Genomic DNA, 10,924 nt, shown 5'->3' with positions numbered 1-10,924 from the left:
TGGCGCGCTGCACGCCATCTCCCTTTGCCATGTGTGGTGTCTCTGCGAACTCAGAGACACACACAGACAACAGGGGAGCAGTTTAGGTGTTTATTTGCACAAACTTGGAATAAGCAGAGAGGAATGGTGCAGGTAGAGTGGCTCCAGGTGGGGGCGCAGCTGGAGGCAGGCAGACAAGTGTGTGGCTGGACAGACTGAGACTCGACGGAGGTTGCGGAGAAAGTCCGGTCCTGACTCACCCAGGTGTTTGTACAGGGAGATGAGTGACAAGGTGAGCGGCGAGGAGAGCTGAGTGGAGAGGTAAGCAGGCGGCAGGAAAGCAGGGGTATCAGCAGGCGAGCAGCAGGTCCAGAGACGGAATCTGAACACAGGAGATAACGTGAACAAAAGCACAAGGAAGCGCGAACACAGAGCTAGAAAGCTGAGATACTAGAAGTGGAATCGCTAGTAGGTTACTGAGCCACGTTACCACAGGAATGGTTGAAACAAACTGGCGCTGAAGAGGTGAACAGCCCGGGTAGATAACTGTTGGGTGATTAGTGGAGATGTGCTGCCGCTGAGCTGGAAACGGAGCAGGAGCGAATGACCACGCCTCTTGACCTAGATTTCACTAGAACACGCCTCTTGCCACAGCAGGTAGGACACGCATCTCGCCACAGCAGGTGGAGACAAACACACAGACAACAAACACAGGGAAAAAGGGAGAGGATAACAGGCATGACAGGGAAACAGACACTGACCCATGACAAAATTAGGCCTATAGTTTAGAAATATTTAGTGTACATTGGGGTACCCTATTTCTTCTGCCAGAGGATAAGAGCTTATCTGGCTTGGCTTATATGGCCCACAGATCTCTATTTCACCAGAATATGCAAAAGTACTTGTGTCTGTGTGCAGTATAGGCTAAGGTAGAAGAAAAATGCCCCAAAAAAATTTCAAAACACATGTTGTATATGTACACATAACCATAAAAAGCTATATACATCTTACTCTGTGAACAAAAACCTCGGCAACAATCTGCTTATCCTTTTAATTTCCTGAAAATGCTTCCTAAAACTAGTCCCTTCTTAATTTTGAAAAGGTAGTCTCAGTAAAGGCTACAAAGGTTAGGATGGCTACAAGCTGTAACCATGGTGATTGATATGAGGATCATCTTCTGAATATAATTATTAATATGTTAGGCCTACCAAAATGAAATAAACTAAAGTGAGATGTGTAACGTTACTGTTTGACATCCCGAATCACCGCCAGTCTGCATGTCCATGCCGTTTGATAAGTTAACGGAATTTGAATTTGAGAACGGGGACACAGAGAGAGCAGAAGGTGAGGGAACGTTCTTCCATTGATCCAGACTCTCTGCCCAGAGCTTCACCAGTGTTTTTCTTGCTGCTGTTTTTAGCATTAGGGGACAACGACTGGTTTTCGTTGTGCAACCCTGTGCAATGACGACAAACCTTGAACCTTGAAATGGTAAATAACATGCAACAAATGTACCTGGCTGGAACCAGAGACATTGTGGTTACATTGGTCTAATTAGTAAAAAAGGAATATTGACATGCAATCTGCGTGCAAAAGTGTTGAACTGAACAGGTCTATTAAATACTATTTTTATTAGCGCCCTCTTTGAGGCTAACACTGGCAGCTAGATTGAATTTGGGTCGCACAGGGTTTATTGTGTAAACCAGTGCGGATGTTGAACTGGGCTGACTGGGCAGTGCCAAGTGCTCACTGAACTCCAGCCTGTGTTTTTTACTAACCCGGTATAAACAGGCAGCATAGAGGAGAGAATGAATCAGTTAGCCAGGATAAGTTACACTTAGTATAGTGAAGTGAAGACCTACTCATTCAGTTTTGAATCCACTGGGTTTTAGAATACCAACTGGCCACTCAAACTGTGAGGGAGAGTGCTGCTCGTTCTTCAAATCTGGTATAAAAATAAACTGGGCGCCAAGAAAACATGCCATTTGGAAAATGAATCACTTTTGGATTACAAATAAAAGTGGTAGATGCATTTGTCTCAGACCCCCAGGAAGTGCGCCGAGTCGAAGACAATTGACATAGCAACCAAACAGTGGAACAACAACGTCTGTGTTCATCATGTGATGCCATGGGGCCCAAAAAAGATTTTTTCCCAAAGACTTCCATAGCAGAAGAGATGTATGTAAATCACTGGATATATTTTTAAGAGCATCACAACCCGCACAAAATGACTCGTTTCACTTTCAGACTTTGATCCATTCGGCCCCATTACATTTGTAAAGTGTTGAAGTGTCACACGATTGAATAATTTTAATTCAATTCAAATTAATGGAGCGCTAAAACTGAAAGTAGCCGGCTCGGCCTGCGGTGGTCTCCAGTGCGTCTGCTTTATGGGCCGCACAGTGCGGAAGCAGCGCCAATTATCCAGGTAATTTTATACAGCGAAGTTGAACTTTTTTGGCTTCATGCTCCACTGAACAATTCTCATAGGCACGAAAGGTGCTCCTCCTCGAATGCTGTATCAAGTTCTTGTTATACATTCATGATTCACCTAGAAGAGATCCTCTCTCACTGACAATCACCTATCAGCTGTTCTTTGCATATCCACGTCAGACATTCAACATGCTCATTTTTCTTAATAATTGCTTTTGTGAATGTTGACTGCATAGTGATATAATAAATGTTGCCATTTTGTACTATGTCTGCCTCACTTTTTCATTGCATAATCATAACATTAACTCTAACCAGTCACAGCTTTTAAAAAAACATATTTACTGATACTAAATTTACTGATAATAGAATTCTAAAGAGATAAAAACTATCATTTTTCTTCACAACAGTCCCTGTTTCTAATGTGGCCCCATGGGAAAATTAACGTCCCCCCCACGACCTAGAGGGAGGTGAGAAAACGATGTGGTTTAAAGGGTATTCGCTTTTTTTTTCAACCTGGACCCTATTGTCCTATGTTTTTGTGTCTACGTGACTGATGGGAACAACAATCTTCGACATTGGTCCAGTATTAAGCAAGAACGCTGGTGTCAGTGAAACAAGCTACAATGTAAGTTAATAGGGCAATTGTCCAGCTTGTATTTACCTTCACAAAAGTGCTCGTTTTGCCACTGACAGGTTCAGATTAATATTGTAATATTATTGTATATAATATTGTCTGACAACATTGTGGAAAGGATTTCTAAGGAGGTCGACCTTTCTGTTAAAGAGTAAGATCTGTTTTTTAAAAACATCCGCGAAATTGCATTCGCCAAACCCACCGGACTCCATATAAATAAACAGTAATTTTAGCTTCATTCAAAGTCAACAGAAACAAAGTAAAACTATGAGAAGTCGTCTTTCCACTTTTCCAACAATCACAACTCTAGTTTAGGTTGAAATAAACACAGTTTTACCAATTTACATAAGAAAATATGTTGGTTCTATACACACTAAAAGTATTTAAAGAGGTTAAATAGGTTTTTAAAAAGGTCTATCTCTGCAGAGATCCTTTCCATAATGAATTGAATGAATTGGAATAATAATCTGAGCCTTTCAGTGGCAAAAAACAGCACTTTTTGTGGACCAAATTTATAATCTACATTTTCCCCATAGGGTTACATTGCAGCCCGGTCTGGGATCCAGGTTGAAAAAAAACTAAGTTACCCTTTAACAGCTGTGAGCCAGCTCAGACTGACTACTTTCAGTATTATCATTATTAATGTACATAATTTTTCTGCTCACTGTTTGGTGTACATATTCATTGTTAACATACATTTGCTTCCCTTTTTTTCTGTTAACTCGCCAGTGAGCTTGATTTAAAAACATAAGTAAAGTTTAATTACCTTAAAGCTGAACACTAGAATTGTTTCACAATGGCCTTGATGGTTCTCATGCAAAAGCATTTTTATATTCTCATCCCAAAGCTCTCAGACTTTTTTTCTGTGAGGTTAGGGTTAACCCTAACTCTTAACTAAATGGATCTAAGTGCAAATTCTTTCAGGAAGACTTCACTTTTCTCTCTCTTCTAAACTGAACAGCTGTTAGAGGCGTTCACTTTTACGTTAACCAATCAGAAGCAGCTTGAATTTCACGAGCCAATCACAGCATGACATCCCTGTTTTAAACCTGTCTCTCTCTGCTGCTTAGTTGTAATTTCAGGCTAAGAGTACAACCCTCCTCCTCCCCTTGCTCCTCCGGTCTTCATCTTGCACGGCTCCTGGTTCCTCCTCCGGCAGGCACTGCCGTCGGCTCCTCGGTTCGGTCTTCGGGCTCCTCACACCACCATCAGTGTTTAGACTCCATCGGGGGATCATCTCCTGGCTTTCTACCCCTCTAAAAAATATAATTGCATAGCGATGGAGTCTAATCTCCAAAGACTGTACTTTTCATATCATGCATATGTACAATACATCTTTGCATATCTGCGACAAAGTCTCTCCTGATTGAAATAGCTTGTGTTGGCCTGAGCAGGGAGGTGCGCGTTTCTAGTATGTGATCAATGCGAGGCTTCTAAATAAAGCCACCTTGTTGCACTCTGTTTGTGTGAAAGTTCAATTCACAAAATGAAACCCAAGACTACAAAGAGTTTAACATTATGGACCTTCAAATCTCGCTGAGAACTACAGAGAGGTGCCCTGTCAAAATATGGAAATAAAACTCCTAAAATTGTACATAAAAACAACAAAAAAGAAACCCTTTTTGGGCCCTTTGCAAATTCGCAAGATGATGATGAACTGGTGAACAGAATATAAGTGATGCATTACGTTTATTTTTGCTTATTAGTTGCTTTTGATAACATAATTCAACTCAAATCCCTCAAACACTTGTTTTCACTGATTAGATAGTAGTTACATCATGTATAAGTAGGAACTTAATACATTTAAGTAACGTTTTGAAATTGTCTTGTTTTAAAAGAAACTTCTGTAGCTTCAGTAACTGTGTTTTACTCCTGTCAGATCAAACATACAAATAGAAATGATTCCATCCTATGCAGCTGAAGATGGGAGAATATCCTGATTCCATACGTTGATTAAACGCCACATCCTGCCACGTAGGAGCTCAGGTTGCGGTTCTTGCAGTGATTGCGCCAGGCCACCCTGAAACCAGACAGAGGGACATCACCCATCTCTCCACATGTGAAGGTCCGTGAACACATAACAGCCACATCATCATCAGATCTTACCAGGCTCCGATGCCGTTGGGATCCCTAACGACGCGCTTGGCACAATTGATCGCCACTCCGACATTGTCGGTCAGAAGCTCTGTGAAATTTAAAAAGTGGACATTAATGTGGAAGTACAGCATGTGCTACACAGTATGTGAACAATAGAGCCTCTCAAAAGCTCAGTAATATTAGCTTCACTTGCTAAGTGAACTTCATTTATAAAGTTCTTTTTATAATTTTTTTTTGTGTGCACTTTACAATTTGCCTCTCATTCACCTATCGACACAAGTCCTTTCCTCGAGATAGACAACAACCTCCACTTAAATGATGGGGCAGCAGTGTAGTGAGAAGTGAAGTCCAGGATTGTTTTTGTAAAAAAACAAAACCTGAAACAATCCCTCCTAATCTTAGTGGAATTTACACCCTTGCACACCCAACAACGGTTGGCTACCATGCATGGCGTTAACCTAACCATCGTAAAGAATTGGGTGGTGACATGAACATAAACATGGCAACTAATTAGAATAGGAGGAAAGTGTCCCTGTGTAGTTAAGGTTTTGGGTGTGGTTGTTCATCACTGACCACTGCAATTAATGTTGCATGCGTTCGATGTGACGCCGCGGCCCTTGTTACACCACCAGCGGCTGTTGATCTGGAAGATGCCATAGTCAGTGGATCCGTCTGTGTTGTGGTTGATGGCTGCGGTGTTGTAACTCGACTCCCACTGGCTCAGACAAACCCCTGCAGAGGTAACAAACCAGACCCCCTTAAAGACCAACATTAGGCAGTGAAACACAGACGTTGGGCATCTCGTCCGCTACTAAAGATTATGAGATGTGGTTGAAACACTATGATTATTATCTTAACTGATGTTGTGTATTGTCCCAAACAGGTCTCTCTTGAGAATGAGACCCTGTGTCTCAATGAGATTACCTTTATAAAAAAGGTTAAATAAAATAATATCTACCTTCTCTATCTTGTTCCAAGCTCAAGTAAAACTTTTACACTCAATTAGCAGATTTTATTTCGAATTAAAATCTGCAAAACAAACCTAAAAACTAAGACTAGAGCTTGGAGCTACCTGGGTAGCTCACCTGGTAGATCTTGCGCCCCATGTACAGAGGCTCAGTCCTTGCTGCAGCGGCTGCTGGATGAATTCCAACCTGCGGCCCTTTGTTGCATGTCATTCCCCCTCTCTCTCCCCTTTAATGTCTAAGCTTTCTTATCAAAAAAGGCATAAAAAAATGCCCCAAAAAACAAAACTTAAGCTTGAGGTGTGTAATGCTTCACCATGACTATCAACATTTTTTGTCAACATTATTGTTGCATGGTGATTGGCGAGTGTTTGATAAAAATATTGAAGCAACTCTTATTTCTGTACACCAAATATGAAGGTACTGGCAGCAGCTGGCTAACTTAGCTTATCACAAAAAACAAGTAAGGACAACATGATAACATCTTATGAGATAAGATAATGCACATCTGATCTGATTAAACAATTTAACCCGTGTTGTCTTCCCTTCAACCTTGAAAAAAACACTTTTTTGACGCCTTTTTTTCAGTTTGTTTTTGCTTTTTCCAACGTTTTAAATTTTTTTAATTTTTCTTCTACACATTTTCAGCGCTTATTTCTACGTCCCATATTTTCTGATATAAAACAAAAATTTAAAACGGGTCAATGTGACCCGAAGTCAAGGGTTAAGCAAGAGTCTGCTTGTACGTCAAGCTTTTCAAATTTATGGCATACACAGAAAAGTATACATGACATTTAGTGAGTAGGATGGTATTATGTTGCACTGTCATAATAAAGATGCATGTAAATGAGTAATATTTTCTGCTCCAGACAGTATCTGCAGGCTCATACTCACAGTCAGCCAAGCTTATGCCGCGGTAGCCGTCCATCCCATTATTCTTCAGCACTCGGGCCCATTCACAGCGTGTGTAGACCCTGGCGTTGGCCAAAGCCACGAAGAGCAGAAACACAAGACACCTCATGATGGACTCTGCTGGAACGAATGGTTCCAAAGCTGCTGCTAAATGTCCTTTTATAGTCTCTCAGCTCAGCTGACACCCCTGTGGCTCCTTTACTCAAACACGTACTCCTGGTTTTCTTTTGAATTTCGTCCAATTCCAACAAACCTGTTGAAAGAGGTGGAAATTCCACCTTCCATTTAAACTTTGAGCAGCTGTTTGTTTTCAAGCGGAGTGTTATCAGTGAAGTGAAGCTCTTGCACAAATTCAACTGTAAAAGAAAACAGCCACCGTTATAAAACAAAAACAATGTCTGTCCTCACCAGCGTTTTAGCACCATTTCAGAACAAATCTCCGTCCATACTGACACGCCTGAAAAGGCATACCACAGAGCAGAGCATAGATGGCTAAGTTTTAAATTTGATATAGCACCTTCTACAGACAAAGTCACAAAGTGCTTCACATGATAAACATTTGTAAAAATACAGTACAGTCCAACAGAAAATAAACAAGGGAAAAAAGAAAATAATTATTGAATGACCAATGAAAATCATTTCAACGATTAAAACCTAAAACCCAAAAGTTACAAACAATACAGTACAATCCAACAGAAAATAAACAAGGGAAAAAAGAAAATGATTATTGAATGACCAGTGAAAATCATTTCAACGATTAAAACCTAAAACCCAAGTTTACAAACAAGAGTCAAAAGCGAATTTAAACAAAAGCTTCAACAGAGACTGCAGAACGTAAGACAGTAGAAAGGGCGTTCAACAGGTTTGGAGCCACCGCTTCAAGGTAACGGTCACCTTCAGTTTTTTTAAACGAGTGCGTGGGACCACCAGTAATCCTTGGTTAGAAGACCTGAGGGACCTATTAGTAGTGTACGGATGGAGCAGGTCCGAGATATAAACAGGTGCCAGACCATGCAAAGCTTTGCAAGCCAGAACAAGAACTTTAAATTGGATCTTGAACTTAATCGGAAGCCAATGTAATGAGTATAAAATTGCAGTGATGTGCGACATCCTGCTGGACCTGGTCAACAGCCTAGCAGCAGAGTTCTGGACTACTTGTAGACGGTCCTGGGACGACTTGCTAAGACAAGTGAAAATGGAGTTGCAGTAATCAAGCTGGGATGATATAAATCCATGAATGATCATCTTAAGCTCAGAATGCGAAACAACAACTCTAAGTTTGGAAATGTTTCTTAATTGAAAGAAACGTGCGGGTCAGTGATTTGATATGATGATCAAAATACATGATATTATCAAATATAACACCAAGATTTCTCAGTTTGGACTGTACCGCTGAAGAAAGGGACCCCAAGAGCTGAGTAACCAAGGACTTCGGTCTTATCTTCATTGTAGGAAGATGTTTGACAGCCTATCCTTGATGGAAGTCAAACATTTGAGCAGTTCCAACACTTTGTCAGTCTCATCCGGGTTAAAAGAGACCTATAGCTGGATGTCATTTGCATATTAGTGATAGCGGATATCTCCAAATTGGCTAATTATGTGTCTTAGGGGAAGCATATACAATGCAAATGAAATCGGACCTAACACAGAACCCTGAGGCACCCCACAGGAAAGGGCAGCAGTTTCTGAACAATAGGGACCAACTGACACAGAAAAACTTCTATCTGAAAGATAAGAGGTGAACCAATACAGGGCGCTCCCTGAGATACCAACCCAGTGCTTAAGTCTATCAAGCAACATGTTATGATCCACTGTATGAAAAGCTGTGCTTAGGTCCAGCAGCACCAAAACCGAGCATTCACCCATGTCAGAGGACATTAATAAATCATTGGACACTCTAAGAAGAACGGTTTCGGTTGAGTGTTTCTGACGGAAGCCAGATTGAAATTTGTCTAAAATGTTGTGTGTATTCAAGACAGCAGTGAGGCCGCCGAGCTGACTTTCCACTGGGTCCGTCGGCATTTTCCGCTACCAGTGGAGGGTGGCCTACGGGTTTGACAGGCGTTGTGGATGCGACCTGGTCCGGTCGTAAAGGAGGCGCAGGTGCCAACAAACAATAATGTAACCTGAAAACTGCTGTCCTGGTTAAAAGAACAATGCAACTGATCTCAGCTGGTATTCTGTCTGTAATGGAGTGGAATGGAAATTTCTAAGTGACCCCAAACTTTTGACCGGTAGTGTAAATAAACAATAATTTTAGCATCGTAAAATACACTTCATTCAAAGTCGACAGAAACAAAGTCGTCTTTTCACTTTTCCAACAATCACAACTCTGGTTTTAGTTGAAATAAACACATTGTTTACCAATTTACATGTGAAAATAAAAGTATTGTTTTTTTAAATTAAGTCTGGTGGGTTTAGCGCTAGCGACCTCAGAGCTGTTTCTGGTTAAACACAAAGGATTTAAAGAGATTTTTAAAAAGGTCTATCTCTATAGAGATCATTTCCATAATGAATTGAATGAATTAGAATAATAATCTTAGCCTTTCTGTGGCAAAAAACAGCACTTTTTGTGGACCAAATTTATGATGTACGTTTTCCCCATAGGGTTACATTGCAGCCCGGTCTGGGGTCCAGGATAAAAAAAAACTAAGTTACCCTTTAACAGCTGTGAGACAGCTCAGACTGACTACTTTCACAGTCCTTCCAGAAAAGTTTTTTTGTGATTGTTGTGGGCAAAAATCCTTGATTATGCGGCACATTTTCTTAAAAAATGCAATGAAATTGCGGGAACTTGCAAAAATTGCGGGAACTTGCAAAAACTGCGGTTTCATCATGGCTTCATCGTGGGGTTTGCAGCTTTTCGATGATGTTCACGTCGCGTAATTATGTCCCTTCATAACATTCCCATGGCAACGGGGGAAAATGGCTGCTCTTGTGTGAAGTAAACGCAACATTTTTCAACTTTCTGCTAAGATATATGTGACATTTTTGCAACGAAAATGCGGGGATTATGAAATCATGCAAGCCCCGCATATTTTGCGCGGAAATCGGCAATGTATGCGGTGAAAGTGCGGCGTATTTGAAAAAATGCGGACCCCGCATAAATATGCGGACTTTGGCTGATTATGCATTGAATTATGCGATCGCATAATCGCGTATTATCATTATTAATCTACATAATATTTTCTGCTCACTGCTTGGTGTACATATTCATTGTTAACATATATTTCCTTCCCTGTTTTAGATTGGTGTGTTTTTTCTGTTTACTCGCCAGTGAGCTTGATTTAAAAACATAAGTAAAGTTTAATTACCTTAAAGCTGAACGCTAGAATTGTTTCACAATGGCCTTGATGGTTCTCCTAAAAAAACATTTTTGTATTCTCATCCTAAATCTCTGACTTTTTTTCTGTGAGGTTAGGGTTACCCTAACTCTTAACTAAATAGCTTGTGTTGGCCTGAGCAGGGAGGTGCGCGTTTCTAGTATGTGATCAATGCGAGGCTTCTAAATAAAGCCACCTTGTTGCACTCTGTTTGTGTGAAAGTTCAATTCACAAAATGAAACCCAAGACTACAAAGAGTTTAACATTATGGACCTTCAAATCTCGCTGAGAACTACAGAGAGGTGCCCTGTCAAAATATGGAAATAAAACTCCTAAAATTGTACATAAAAACAACAAAAAAGAAACCCTTTTTGGGCCCTTTGCAAATTGGCAAGATGATGATGAACTGGTGAACAGAATATAAGTGATGCATTACGTTTATTTTTGCTTATTAGTTGCTTTTGATAACATAATTCAACTCAAATCCCTCAAAACAGTTCACTGATTTGACTGATTTCACTGATTAGATAGTAGTTACATCATGTATAAGTAGGAACTTAATACATTTAAGTAACGTTGTG

General features: G+C 40.5%; 1 protein-coding gene across 1 annotated transcript; it reads right to left on the bottom strand.

The window, feature by feature from the left end:
* Positions 1 to 4,718: 4,718 nt before the first annotated feature.
* LOC116041368 (lysozyme C-like) lies at positions 4,719 to 7,320 on the bottom strand. The gene is given in 6 exon segments (XM_031287250.2): positions 4,719 to 5,066; positions 5,153 to 5,231; positions 5,717 to 5,875; positions 7,003 to 7,139; positions 7,141 to 7,247; positions 7,249 to 7,320. Coding segments are annotated over 6 exon segments (606 nt in total). The 5' UTR covers positions 7,306 to 7,320; the 3' UTR covers positions 4,719 to 4,999.
* Positions 7,321 to 10,924: the final 3,604 nt, after the last annotated feature.

The sequence above is a fragment of the Sander lucioperca genome, chromosome 14 (assembly GCF_008315115.2).
Source record: "Sander lucioperca isolate FBNREF2018 chromosome 14, SLUC_FBN_1.2, whole genome shotgun sequence".
Lineage (NCBI taxonomy): Eukaryota > Metazoa > Chordata > Actinopteri > Perciformes > Percidae > Sander > Sander lucioperca.
This window is presented reverse-complemented; position numbering and strand designations above follow the sequence as displayed.